Raw genomic sequence first — 14,867 nt, forward strand, 5'->3', positions numbered from 1 at the left:
AAATGATCTACTACAGTCCGGAACCTTCTGGAAAACTGCGGGCGCGGTTTGCGCTGAAAATCGTGTGGTGTTTTGGGACGATAACGAAAACTTGGGAAATGGAACGTGGCATTATATTGGCAGCCTACCTATGCCTACTCTCATCTTTGCACAACTTTCGGACTTCTCTTTACAATATGTCAAACCAACTACACAACTATCCGCTAGTGCTCCAAATCACATCACGTACATCCATCTTACCATTTTGAATTTAAAAAACATTAAATCACACACAGTTTATGAGTATCAGTGTATATGTTGGTTCTGGCATTTTGGACATCAGTGTTTCTGGTGTAAGTGACGGGGCAGACATAGAGAGGTTGGTGAGTGGAAAGGTATGTGGGCAAGAAATTAGATCCACGGTAGGCAAAGCTTTACTAGCCAACATCATTTGTTTGTCTGCTTCGGGTCTTCTCCACTGTTTTCGCAGTTTGAAAGAAACTGAGTTTACGGGCAACATAATCAGTGAGCATGCAATACAGCTTACTAAACACCCAGTTGAAAGCATTAGAGCTCTGGTAGTATTTCAGTAGTCCTCCAAACAGCTTCACCGTACATTTACTTTCATATGGTGGAGTTTTGGCGTGATGGAGTACTCCACTAATAACTAAAAATGACCAATATTCCCATGGCTATCATATTTGTAAAAAACTTTAAAAATTATTCTTTCACATAGTGTTTTCATTGCATGCTTCCTCAGGTTTGAAGTACACCTTCAGAAAAACTGTTTCAGCAATTCGCAGCTTTACTCCACTCAAAATGGCAATGATTAGGCTACGATTTCGTGTATCACAGCATCTCTTACAACATGAAAGATGATGTTAAAAAAGGGAGCAGCAATAAGCAAAGATACAATGATTCAAAACCACCACATGCCAAGGTGGGATGCGCAGAGAATGTACACACTTGTGAAACCGGTGCCAGACACTAGCTTGAGGAAAATTAGATGACAGTGTCGAACCAATTAACATGCAATACTTACCCTATAATTGATGGCAAACGTCGACACCTGGAGTGCCATGGATATGACATAAACGGTGCTATTAAGAAGAGATGGCTTGAATTCGTCGTCTCGATCAGAAAACTTCTCAGGCCTGCATGAGGGGAGAGAGGACCAACATTTGACGCAGCTTACGAAATGCCATCAGGAAATCTAATTTCCAATGATCCAAGTGTGCCACACACACAGCTTTAAGTTTTATGGTTGCTTCCTATGTATTAGAGGTTTAACAAATTGTTGAAGAAACTGATCAACAAATTGTTGAACAAATAACTCGTATAACATACTACTCCTTATTCAGAGTTGTTCCATAGCTTAAGAGAAATGTCCTCACTTCTATTTCAGAAGTAGTTCCAGCCACAAGCCCTAAAAATTTGACCAGGACAAGCTCTATCACTGATATATATGCCATATCTGCATGATTTCACGTCAACTCGAATGCAGTGTAGCGGAGCCTACGCACTAACGCGTATGCGCCTTTGGAAGACAACGAAAAGCCCGTGCTCTGCTTGCGCGAGAGTTTGTGCCGCCTTTGCCAGACTTGCCAAACGCCCACTTTCCATTGCGACCTCGTTGCGACTTCTCTGCTCGAATAAACGTCATCACATTTGGTGGAGGCTGCTTAGATCCCCAAGCAGACCTGGAGCTCCGCTCTCGCAAGTTGCCTGAAAGACTACCGCGAAACATGACTGACGCAGTCGCCAACCAGCCTGTCCCAGCCCAGCCAGCACCATCGGCTGCCCCGTCTACCTGCCCCGGCGCTACTCACCAGCGGGACCCACCAATCTTCAGCGGAAGTGGTGAGCAAGACATCGAAGACTGGCTCTCTTTGTACGAACGTGTAAGCGCCAGCAACAAGTGGGACGACGACTCTAAGCTCGCCTACGTTATCTTTTACTTGGCAGACGTAGCTAAGCTTTGGTTTACCAACCGCGAAACCGCCATCGCCAACTGGTCCTCCTTTAAGACCCTCGTAACTGAAGCGTTCGGCCGACCAGAGGTCCGCAAGCTCCGCGCTGACCAGCGTCTGCGTCACAGAGCCCAGCAGCCTGGCGAAACGTTTACGAGTTATATTGAGGATGTGCTCGACCTCTGCAGGCGTGTTAACCCATCTATGCCCAAAGAAGAGAAAATTCGACGATTCTCAAGGGCATTGAGGATGGCACATTCCAGATGTTGCTAGCGAAAAGCCCGACCTCGGTGGCAATCCTCGTAAGCCTGTGCCAGAGCTTCGATGAATTACGCCGTCAGCGTTCCATCGCCCGACAGTGTGTCTCACCACCAGATTCGATCTCGGCTGTGGCACTCGCAAATGCCAACGTTCGCCAAGAAAGTCTGTCCAACCATATCAAAGACTTCATCAGGGAGGAAGTCACCCGACAGCTCTCCCTGCTGCCGCATAGCGACGCGCCCACCGCAGATCTGCCTTCGACACTGCAGCAGGCCATACGCACTGAAATTTGCGATGTCCTACCTACAGTGCAGCCCCTTACGCATGCACTTCAGCAGCATCTAATCTCTCAGCTGTCAGCTACGCACCACCTGCACCATCTACACCTCTCAGCTACGCAGCTGTGGTTGCGCGGCCCCCACTGCATCCAGTATCCTTATCGGCTCCACCTCCTCCGGCAGCGCCTGCGGTTTACAGGCCCTCACCTCGCTTTTTCCGTCCATCTAATGAGTGGCGCACCCATGACAACCGTCCTATCTGCTTCGCGTGTGGCATCGCTGGCCACATTGCACGCTACTGCCGCCGCCATCCCACACCAGCATACGCCTCCTTTGGAACTCCTACCTATGCGTCGCAGCAGGCCACCACGTCTGCATACGAACAGAGGCACTCTGACTCGGAACGTCACCAATCAACTTCTCGTTTCCCATCTCCTCGTCGCCGATCGCCATCTCCTATGCATCGTAGACCACCTCCTGAGGAGGGAAACTAATCAGTGCAGTTCCAGAGGCAAGAACTGCAACTTCTGCGCAATTATCAAGGCCTCCATTTTCGCCGCAAAATGTTGTTGATGTCAATGTTGATAGAGTCGCCACACAAGCGTTAATTGATACTGGGGCCGCTGTTTCTGTGATGAACGCAAAATTTTGTCGCAAACTGAAGAAAGTGACCACATCTCTCTGTGGCATCGTGCTGTCCACGGCTTGCGCGCAGACCTCCCCCTTCGCATCGCAGACAACTTGTTGCTCTCCTTAACAAGTTTCGCTCTTTTTTCGACTTTCAGAAACCTGCTTTGGGCCGCACCACGACTGTCACTCATACTATTGACACCGGCTCACATTCGCCTCTGCGACAGCGTCCTTACCGCGTTTCTGCCGAAGAGCGCCGCGTCATTACGGAGCAAGTAGATGACATGCTTAAACGTGGAGTCATACAGCCTTCTCAAAGCGCTTGGTCGTCACCCGTGGTTCTGGTAAAGAAAAAAGATGGCACCGTTCGATTTTGCGTGGACTATCGCCGCTTAAACAAGATTACAAAGAAAGACGTCTACCCGCTACCACGAATAGACGATGCTCTTGACTGTTTACAAGGCGCCGAGTACTTCACATCCTTGGATCTGCGTTCTGGGTATTGGCAGGTGCCAATGGTTGAATGTGATCGCCCTAAAACAGCCTTTGTAACGCCGGATGGCCTATATGAGTTCAAAGTCATGCCATTTGGGCTCTGCAACGCGCCTGCGACGTTTGAGCGCATGATAGATACCATATTGCGGGCCCACAAGTGGAAAACTTGCTTGTGTTACCTAGATGACATCGTAGTCTTTTCAGCTGATTTCCCGACACATCTTCGTCGTCTCCACGAGATTCTGACGTGTCTAGCTTCTGCAGGCCTACAACTTAACACCAAGAAGTGCCACTTTGCAGCCCGAAAACTAACCATCTTGGGACACGTCATCACAAGAGACGGTGTTCTTCCGGACCCCGATAAGCTTCGAGCTGTCGCTGACTTCCCAATGCCCACATCACTGAAAGCCCTAAGAAGTTTCGTTGGTCTTTGCTCTTACTTTCGTCGCTTCGTGCGCAACTTCGCGTCCATCATCGCACCTCTGACTAGTCTGCTTTCCAACAGCAAAGGTATATCTGCATGGTCACCTGCATGTGACGACGCATTTCACCAGCTGCGCCGCCTGCTGACCTCGCCACCTATTCTTCGCCACTACGACCCCACTGCTGCCACAGAAGTTCACACTGATGCAAGTGGCGTTGGTCTTGGCGCAGTTTTGGCACAACGGAAAGGCACCCAAACCGAATACGTAGTCGCTTATGCAAGTCGCGCTCTTAAGAAGGCTGAATTGAATTACTCCGTAACAGAGAAGGAGTGTTTGGCCATAATCTGGGCGCTTACGAAGTTTCGCCCGTACCTTTACGGCCGTCCTTTCGACGTGGTGACAGACCATCATGCTCTATGTTGGCTGTCCACCTTGAAAGACCCGTCCGGACGTCTGGGGCGTTGGGCACTTCGATTGCAGGAATACGACATCCATGTCGTATATCGTTCCGGTCGCAAGCATGCGGACGCCGATGCACTTTCCCGATCACCATTAACACCAGATGTGGCTTCTTTGTCACCCCTTTTACCACCTTGTCACCACTCGACACCACTGACATGCTTTCGGAGCAGCGTAAAGACCCATACCTTGCCTTGTTAGTCGACTACCTTACAGATCCGTCTGCTGTCCCTTCCACGAGAGCGCTACGCCGGCAAGCAGCCCACTTTTCCTTACGAGACAACATTCTGTACCGTCGCAACTACATGCCTGGTGGTCGGAAGTGGCTCCTTGCTGTCCCAACTCATATGCGCTCTGACATCTGCATGAATTTCCATGCAGATCCCCAAAGTGCTCATGCAGGTGTCCTGAAAACCTACGAAAGGCTGCGCCAACGATATTACTGGCGAGGAATGTATCGCTTTGTGCAGAAACACGTTCAGTCTTACACCACTTGCCAACAGAACAAGACACCTTCGCGGCACCTTACTGGCATGTTACAGCCGCTCCCGTGCCCGGCTCGCCCATTTGACCGCGTGGGTATAGACCTCTATGGCCCCCTCCCATATAGAAGCTCTGGAAACTGGTGGATTATTGTCGGAGTCGATCATCTGACACGCTACGCTGAGACTGCAGCCCTACCGGCAGCGACCGCCCACGAAGTTGCACTCTTCATTCTACACCATGGTGCTCCGCGGGAATTACTCAGTGATAGGGGTCGAGTGTTCCTGTCGGAGGTCATCCAAGCTATCCTCGCTGAATGCAACATTATCCACCGGAAATCTACCGCATACCATCCACAGACAAATGGTCTTACTGAGCGGTTCAACCGCACACTTGGCGACATGCTGAGGATGTACACCTCCTCCGACCACACTAACTGGGACGCTGTATAGCCCTTTGTTACCTTCGCTTATAACACCGCGACGCAAGCGACTACCGGTTTTTCCCCGTTCTTTCTATTGTACGGCCGCGAACCTTCCCACCCACTCGACACTATACTCCCGTACCGCCCTGATGCACCTGAGTGCTCCCCGCTTTCGGAAGTCGCCAGATACGCTGAAGACTGCCGTCAGTTGGCTCGGTCTCTGACAAGTGAGGCTCAAGGTCTACAAAAGACTCGACACGACGACGCTCACCACATAGCTCATACATTTCGTGCTGGCTCCCTTGTGTGGCTGTGGGTGCCCCCGCACGTTCCTGGTCTGTCTTCTAAACTTCTGGCCCGGTACCATGGTCCGTACCGTGTCATTGACGCGACCTCCCCGGTGAATTACATCATCGAGCCATTAACACAATCACCAGATTTGCGCCGTCGAGGACGCGAGACCGTACACGTCAACCGTCTCAAGCCCTACTACGACCCCCTCATTGTGCCTACTCCCTGAGTCGCCAGGATGGCTACCCTTCACCCCGGGGGTATTGTAGCGGAGCATACGCACCAACGCGTATGCGCCTTCGGAAGGCAACGAAAAGCCCGTGCTCTGCTTGCGCGAGAGTTTGTGCCGCCTTTACCAGACTTGCCGTACGCCCACTTTCCGTTGCGACCTCGTTGCGACTTCTCTGCTCGAATAAACGTCATCACAGCAGGTTTATCTGCTGAAATCACGCGGCAAAACGAAAAAAAAAAAAAGAGGAACACGACCACTTTTCACAAAAATTACGGTAATCTAGGATGGCTTTGCAGCAGTGCTTGAAAGATGTGCAAAAAAAGCTAGCATCACGGGAATACATGGGGGGTCATTTTCAGAAAGACTTTACAACTGAAACTAGTTTTCGATTCTAGGTCAGCCCCTCAGCTTCCGTTTTCAAATTAGAACAGAATGGGTCGACCTACAATAGTGTAGATATGATAATCATCATGAACAAAAAATGTCTCGTATACTGACTACAGCCAACAATTTACGCATAAAGTTGCACACTTTTTATACCAAATATCCACAACTTCCCGCGTTTGCGTCTCTTGTTATTGTCACCTCCTATTTGTGAGAAACACAGCACATGACAAAGTATGTGGTAAATTAAGCAGTTTGATTACTCGTTCCAGCCCTAAGCTAAAAAATACAGTAGACTATTATTAAATGGCACCTAAAAGAACCAGGAAAGCATGTTCCATTTAAAAGGAGTTCCTCGAATGTAAGCATTCGACAGATGTTTGTCTGGTTCGGTAGGTAAACTGGAAAAACTATTTTGACTCCAACCAAAGTAAAGTACGTGAAAATACGCAAAAACCCAACGTTTTGCAACTGACTTGGTTCCTTTCTCAGGAGGGACTGTGGCAACGTTGCAGCGGCCTCTTGAAGGCACTCGCAGGGCAGTTAATGACTTCCCCGTTGTGCTGCAGAGCACGATCAGTTTGAATACAACGGGGAAAGGGTTCTAAGAGAACGGTCGATTTTTTGGGCCATTCGCTGCATATGCCACGACTTGAGTAGTAGTAGTAGCACTAGCCTTCTCCTCCAGTTAGTCTCGCTTTCCAAGTTTCCAAGATGGTCATTTCGTTGTAATTTATTTAGGGGTCAAACGGCTCACAATGCTCAGCAACAGCGCTGCACTCTTTGATCAGCTTTTGGACCCTGTCAACCTGTTGTTTGAGCAGTTCTGGTAGTTTTTTTTTGTCTTGCCAATACAGTAATACCTCAATAACTCAAGCTCTCGTATCTCAATAAATCAGCTAAGTCAAAATTTTCCACAGCACCAAACATTTTCCTATACTTTCCATGTATATTTTTCCCTTTATCTCGAAGTACTTCTTGGTCAGATTGCGGATAACTCGAAATCTTGACTGGGCGAGGAACGAAAATTCCACCACCGCACCATTTCACGAGATTCGCGCGATGCTGCTACGCCTGATGTCCATCGATCTTTTTTCTTATTTAGCCGTGCCTGCCACTACGTCGAAGCTTTTTGAGAACGCGAAGTGCGCGACGTCTCAGAACAGTGATATATCAACTTCGTCAAGCAACCCTGTGACACGCCATGTGACACATGCGCTGAGCAGGGAGGCCCTCTGCCCACGCTTGGCGTAATTGGTCTTGTTCACTTTGTGCTGTGCACAAAGCGAATGAGGCAAATAATCTTTTCAACCACTTTTCTTTTTTCACATATACATTACTAATACCTCTAAATACCATCCCTTATACTTTCCCTGGCATTATTGTCTGTTAGCTGTCATTAATATTGTGTCTAACAAAGGAAAACATGCTTTTAAAATGACACTTTCCTTCATTCACAGCTCTATGGGGTTATTTTTAGTTTTCACAATTGCAAAAGTCAGAGCCAAGAAATCGCATTAAGCAGGAACATATTGAAGAAGTTTCACTATATTTGGAAATGCCGACATTAATATTTTCTGCGATGCAATTCGGCGCGCACGCACAGTAGGTTTTCCACAAAAAATGCTTATATTTTTGTAAATGTACTACAGTTGAACCCCGCTACAACAAAACTGACGGGGCGCAGAGAAAATTTCGTTGTAGCGAAGTAAAAAAAAATATAGCTGATTTGAGCTAGCAAAACAAAGGAACGTTCCTTCTCAAAATTAAAAAAATGTCCGCAGCTTCCTATTCTTTCCCAGCAGCGACATAACATCATTCTCACCATGCATGGCATGGTGAAAAGCACGCTGAAACAACCCCTAAAACCACCTTCATGAACGAACCTCAGTTGCATTAACACGCTAAAACCAGCACCTGTCCGCCGTCAAAAGTATTCGACAACGCCGAGATCGTGGAGCGGCGACTTTTGCATTATTCTATGCCATTCTTATCATCCATCACTCACAGCTAGCTGATTTTGTTGATAATACAGACGAATAGCCGCTCTGATTAATTACCACACTGGCCAAGCACGAACATAATGATAAGCATCAGAATCGGAAAAAGCATCGTTCTGCGGTTGCACCCAGCATCTGCTTGAAGGAAAACCATTAACTGAGCGAATGAGCTTCAGCTTCGGATTATATGCGGCTCAAAAGCAAGCCAGCGGCAAAAGCAGGGCCAAGTCAGTCTCATTGGCATCGCTATCGAGCAATGGCGGTGCCCACGCTTGCTGAACAGCGGCGGTTTCCGAAAGTGCCAACGCGTGTTCTAGGTTTCGTTGATGCATTTTCAGGCCCTGAAAATGCATAGAAAGGTTAAAGATTGGGTTTACTGCATAGCAATAAGTATCTGAGCCTGGAATTGCATCGTGAAATTTCGTTAAAGGGGGACAATCACAGAAAAAGTGTTCGTTGTGGCGACAATATTTATGCATTGACTCTTATGGACTGCTGATGGGGAATAGTAAATTTTTTGTTGTAGCGGAAATTTCATTAAAGCGGCGTTCGTTGTAGCGGAGTTAGACTGTATGACAATACGGCACCCATCTGCCTCACACACAAACTCCTCACAGAGGCAGAAATGCCTTACCATCACAGAAATTACTTTGGACAGGCTAGCACAAACTGCCTAATAAACATTTTATCAACTTGATGACAAAAGTTCATTCATTAGGGGAAGTTGCACAGCATCCATTTAAAGGCATGCCCATTTTTAAGAAATGAAATATTTAATTCATACTTTTTCTGGTAATAAATAAGTAATGTTGATATAAATCTAACATAGGCAACATACTTGTGCCCTGATGAAGAGCTCATTTGTGAAGGGGAATGATGCCTTCTTGTGAAAGCAATTTAATAAAAAAAGACCTACATTGCCTAAAAAATACAATGTCTTGAAACTCAGATATTGTTGCAGGGGGCATGTACTCTCAAACAGAAATATGGTAAATGGAACTCGTGCTTACTTTGACTCTCCACCCTTGTTCGTCTCTCAGTAAACAGAACATCTGTTGAAGGGAGATGCTACTCGAAGACACTTTTCTTTAAATATTTACTTTACAGCAATGAAACTTGAGCTGTTTTATGCAGATTTGAAATATATAATTGGTTTGCTTGCAAGTTGCATGCTTTTAGTTCTGCAACATGACAAAATGAAAACCTTAAGCCTATTGCTCCCCCTCTTTCCATCCCTAAACTTCCATACTTTTTGACCATTGATAGTTAATAATGTTTGAAATGAAGTGTACAATGCAGAAAACTAATAAGGAAGTGCGTAGAAAAAACGTGAAAAATTATAACGTGGGAAGTTCATATTTCTCTTACCCTAATAAAGATTTACAAAAATGTTTTATTATACAGAAAAATATTTAAATTTAAACAAGATAGCTGTATTTCTCTTACTTTGGAAAACATTTGGGCAGAATTTCATGCAGATCTGAGCACCAGAAGTGCATAAAAAAAAAGGGCACATAAAAAAAACGGCAAAATTTGTGTTTTAAGAAAAATCAGTTTTAATATTAAAATTGAATGTTTGTTTATATGAGAGGTACCATTAAATGCGATGAAATTTATACACAAAAAAGAACAATCCTTCTTGTAGTGGCCACTGCTACTAAAATGCACCAGCACCACAAGTTTGTCCCTCACGGCTTTTTCAAGCTCACTCCTCACAGACAGGGGGCCATGAAACACTTGCTAAACTACTTCCGCTCCATCTGACAGAGCCTTGTGCAAACTGCAAGCTAGGCAGAAGTTTTACAGGGCTTTGAAATCTAAACAAAGTCCAGTGTCGATCGAGGGACACAACAGTGCCGATGCCATTGTGGCTCTTGTGGCCGCGTTTGTACTATGTACCATTGTACATAACGGCAATGTCGTCCCGCCAACTTCCCTTACTGTGAGCTCCCTCGACCTCGCAAGATTTGTGCAGATGGCATCCAGTGCCACATCATGTACTTTCTGACTGATGGCTGTGAATGCCTTATGATGCATTGGCTTTTGCAAGCAAAAAATGGCGCAAATCAGACAAGCTGCTTGTAGCCCGTTCCTATAGAGCACACTGCCACAACAGCTTTCACATGGACAGCATAGCTATTGCACAAGCTATGACTTTTTTTCATCCATAATGGAGATAAGCACACGAGAAAAGCATTGTTCAGCTGCGCTGCTTGACGAGACACAGACACTGCAAGTAGGCTTCACAGCAAGCAATGGCACACAGCGGCTAATGGCGGTTCTTGATCCGTACCACTTGATTTGTACGCCAGTCGCGGCGATAAAAAAATGTGGCAAAAGCGTGCTTCTTTTAACCATTTCTAGCACTGCAGCAGTGTGAGAAACCATCATTGTGTGAAGAGTGAGGCTCGGCTGTTTGCCTCATGCACTCAACTTGGAGCACCTTGCTGCTGATAATGCTGTGCATTATCAGCAGCAAGGTGCTCGAAGACTGCACACTTTCGGCCTTTTAACAGCCACCTTGTGCTCTTTAGATGCAATTTTAAAGTATTTCTAGGTGAGTCTCGACATAGATTTTTTTGCCAGTACAGTAGAGGTACTAATCTTGACAAAACAGGTGAAAACGAAAACTCTGTAATTTTTTAGAAAGCGCGTTTTCTCACAAAAAAAAAAATATATATTTTTTCTTATACATTTACCAGGCTGCTGTTTGCCTTTGGGGGTGCTGCTGCTGATAGGGAGAGCAGCTCTTCTTATACCTTTACACCTTTACCAGGCTGCTGTTCGCCTTTGGGGGTGCTGCTACTGATAGGGAGAGCAGCTCTTCCATCAACATTTGACACTCCTAAAAAAGCTGCATGCTTGACGTTTCTGAAGTGTTGATAATTCACGAAAAAGTCACTGAGAAACTTGATAGAAAAGCTTCTCTCTCTTTCTTTTTTTTTTTTAATCTTCTGAACTTAAAATCTGTACTGGTCACCCAGCCCTCTCCCCTAAACACAATCAACTCGACCCCAGCCTCCTCTCTCCTCTTCCCAGCACTCTCTGTTGTCATGTCTTAGACTGTTCCAGTGTGCACTGCACACTATTTGTGTCTTGGCACACTGGTGGCGCATACCAGTGCCGTAGATCAAAGTTTCCTTAAAGTTTTCTTATCTACCATCTACTGTGTGGAAGCGATCACAGGCTGATAAGCTATGCATTGATTCACTGCCCCGTTGGACCAGCACCCTGGCCAAATTGCATGCCACTATTGTGCTTGGTCATCGTGCATAACTTTTGGCGCTCATTCAAAACAGTGTTCAAGAGGACCGCCAGTGCCATTTTTCATGCCAAAGAAATGAACTGTATGGCAGCATGTGTATTCAGTATCTTAATGGGCAGTGTGACAGTGAAAACTACAGTGTGACCAAATTTGCACATAATTCCAAGCACCGACGGTTTCATGGGCTGAAGTCTGGATGCTTTCCAGAGCTTGCGACCCATGTGAATGAACTATGCTATCAGTGTTTGCAGGTGACATGCAAAACTATCACGCAAAAGCTCTGTGTGACCACTTCGAAATTGAAATGTCTACAATGCACTTCAATCCTCTGAACATCAAAGTTTCTAAAGGGGCTGACTTAATATTGACATGTAAAACACACGGTCACTCCAGAGACGACTTGGAAGAAATTTCCATTGCGAGTTAGCCAAGCTCCATTTTTTTTGCTTTTTTCTTTGATGTGTGACAACAGGGCATCCACCTACACTTGGGCAGTCTTACAATAATGTAAATATGGCATTCGGAATTTTCATTTAAGGATGTTAGTTTATTTAAAGTTTAAGAAAACAGAAGAGATAAACGCTGTCCAATAGTTGGCACCTACAGGCAGCTTCCCCCACACATGCACCAAACATTAATCAAGTAACACTACCGTGGTGGTGAGCGTGCAGTAGCCTCCTGGACGAGATAGACGAGGCTGGCAAAATGCACTGCAAACTGGAGTAGCACTGTCAGCAATGTGTACGCATTGAAGATGTTGGGCAACGGACGCTCGTGGGAAAGGACCTTCAGAGGCTGCAGAGAAAAGACGACCACCAGTGAGCTCAGAGAATTCTACAAGAAAAGGTAACAACACATTATTAAACATATCTCAGTAGCAACATGCAGTATAGTTTTTTTTCCCGATTTGGTTGTACTCACTCTACCAGTTCTTTTGTAGTGCCATGAGAGGTGATGCCAGATCAGAAAGCTTAAGTATTGGCAATGCGCGCTTACATATTAGCCCAGTGGTTGAACTTGTTGCAATGCGCGCTTATTTCAATATGAACAGGCAAACACATGCACTGGCACACTGATAATCATCTTCTCAGACCGTGATCCTTTGGCATTTTCTTCCCCACTCTGCTACCATTGTTTTGAGAAGTGCTTTACTTTTACATAAATTCTGCATGCACAATGCTCTGAAATGGACAGTGAAGCAACCCGATTCGATTGCTAATCTGTGGGCTATTCCACCTCCCAGAACAAAAACCTGAACTGCTAATGAATAATAAATTGTATTGGTGCATGACACAAGGGCATTGGCAAGAGGACAGCTAAAATAGGACATTCACTGCATATTGTGAGTAACCTTACTTGCTTGTTATCTCGTTTTCCACTGATAAAAATTACCTGTTAAAATATTTCAACTGGTACAGCAAATGCAGCCAAAATGATTAGGTGGATGTTTGCCCAAAAGAAACCTTTCTTATATTCGTAATTGATCTTGTTACACTTTAAATTTAAAATTCTTGTCCGATTTTTTTTAACTCCATAGGGATCAAATATGCAGAATAAAAAGTCAAACTTTTTATTCTGCTCAAGTAGTGAACTCACCACAGCGGCGTAAAGTCAAACTTTTTATTCTGTTCAAGTAGTGAACTCGCCACAGCGGCGTCTTAAAATGCTTCAATGCCTACCAGTACACGAATTGGGCATCTTGGTGCACGCCCAGACTTTCGCGAATACATTCGGTACCTGGCACAAACCGAGCTTACCGATGTGCCAAATGCCAAACGCAACTTTATGCCTCATAATAAGTGCCATTAATGGTAGCGAGATGCAAAAAAAGAGGCTTTCTCCAGGAGTGGTTAAAAAGATGATGCAAAACACAAAGAGCGCGGTGGAAAAATGCAAATATCTGCACATCACGCTGGGTCTGCTGCCGTGTGAAGCAAACTGTTCCTAGCTGTGTGCAGCACATCGCCTAATAAGGTCCAGCCATCACTGCTGGGCATCTGCTGCCTTTGCTACAAAAGCATTCGTGATGGCCACTTCGTTCCAGATTGCACGTGAGTACAGTGACGGTGAGCGGCTTTCTTTCAAGTCTGCGTGGTGCTAAGAGCCAGGGTGGGGGCCAGTTGGTTCTATGTAGCGTTAAACTTTTTGCCTGCAACAATGAAAGAAAATTGATGAAAAAAAAAAAAATGGGACAACTCAAGTGCCTACAGACAATTGTTTACAGGATCACGACACAATATATAAACACTAAAAAAGGGGGCAGAAAAAAATCACAGGATATACGCCGAGTGAATGATGAGATAGAGAGAAATAACATTTATTTATACATCTGGCGTGTAGGAAGTCCCTGGCCTCACAGGGCGCGGTTGTTCCTTATCTTAAGTGAATGATGAGGGCGAAGTGTCCGTCTGTCTGTGTCTGTGAATATGTTGTGCTGGCTACGCCGGAGGGATGGACTGCCCTAGCCCATAAGGAGCTTCACTCCTAAAAATCCGACAAAAAAAAAAACAACAACAAAAACACTCACACATGCGCAAGAACTTCACGAGTTCTCAATCCAGCGCCCGCGAAACTTGACATCAGTTAACTTCCTTACCCTGGAGGAATGAAACTTCTACTTCTGTCATTTCTGCACTAAGATTGTTTCACGATGTCATAAATAAAAAGAAAAAGAAATCATCAATGCCTTTGCAATGCACAGTGCCAGTATTGACAGTGCTAGTGTTCCTTCAATATCACTTACAGAAGTGGAAGTTTCATTCCTCCAGGACAAAGAAGTTAATAGATGTTGAAATATACGGGCTCCAGATTGAGGATAGTCCCTCTCGTGATAAAGTTTTCACGCATGTATGAGTGTTTCTTTTTTTTGTTCTTTCTCTTTTTTCACCCCTTTTCTTTGGGTGTATATATTGTGTCGTGATTCTGTAAAAAATAAACAGTTATCAGTTCGCGCTTGAGTTGTCTCATTTCTGTTTTTTTTCATAGATTTTTCTATCATTGCAGCACGATAAGAGTTTATTTACACTGTGCGGTGCCCTTAGCGGTCGCGCACAAACAGGCAGCATAAACCGCAGATAGGCTCATAGTTATCGCCTAATAAATGCGTACAGTATGGATATCAGTGTCCTAGCTAGGCCCCATTCACTACCGAGCAGTTAGCTGAAGATCTTCGTCATTAGGGTAGTCAGCGATTAGCCGCACATCATGGCTCCATGCATTTCCGGTGCTTATCCTTAGACGTCACTGCACTGTACCATGACAGAGGCCCCTTCGGGGTCTCCACATGTTTTG

At 45.5% G+C, this 14,867-nt stretch overlaps 1 protein-coding gene across 7 annotated transcripts in view; it reads right to left on the reverse strand.

The window, feature by feature from the left end:
• The window catches only part of LOC119160815 (endoplasmic reticulum transmembrane helix translocase), a 520,848-nt gene that overhangs the window by 34,961 nt on the left and 471,020 nt on the right, over positions 1-14,867 (reverse strand). For all 7 annotated transcript variants that reach the window (XM_075881403.1, XM_037413063.2, XM_075881402.1 and 4 more), the window contains 2 exons: positions 12,229-12,371; positions 1,022-1,133 (listed from right to left, as the gene is read on the reverse strand). In XM_075881403.1, the coding sequence (XP_075737518.1) occupies positions 1,022-1,133; positions 12,229-12,371 (255 nt within the window). The remainder of the gene's footprint in view (positions 1-1,021; positions 1,134-12,228; positions 12,372-14,867) is intronic.

This window comes from Rhipicephalus microplus, chromosome X (genome assembly GCF_043290135.1).
Source record: "Rhipicephalus microplus isolate Deutch F79 chromosome X, USDA_Rmic, whole genome shotgun sequence".
NCBI classification, from domain to species: Eukaryota; Metazoa; Arthropoda; class Arachnida; order Ixodida; family Ixodidae; genus Rhipicephalus; species Rhipicephalus microplus.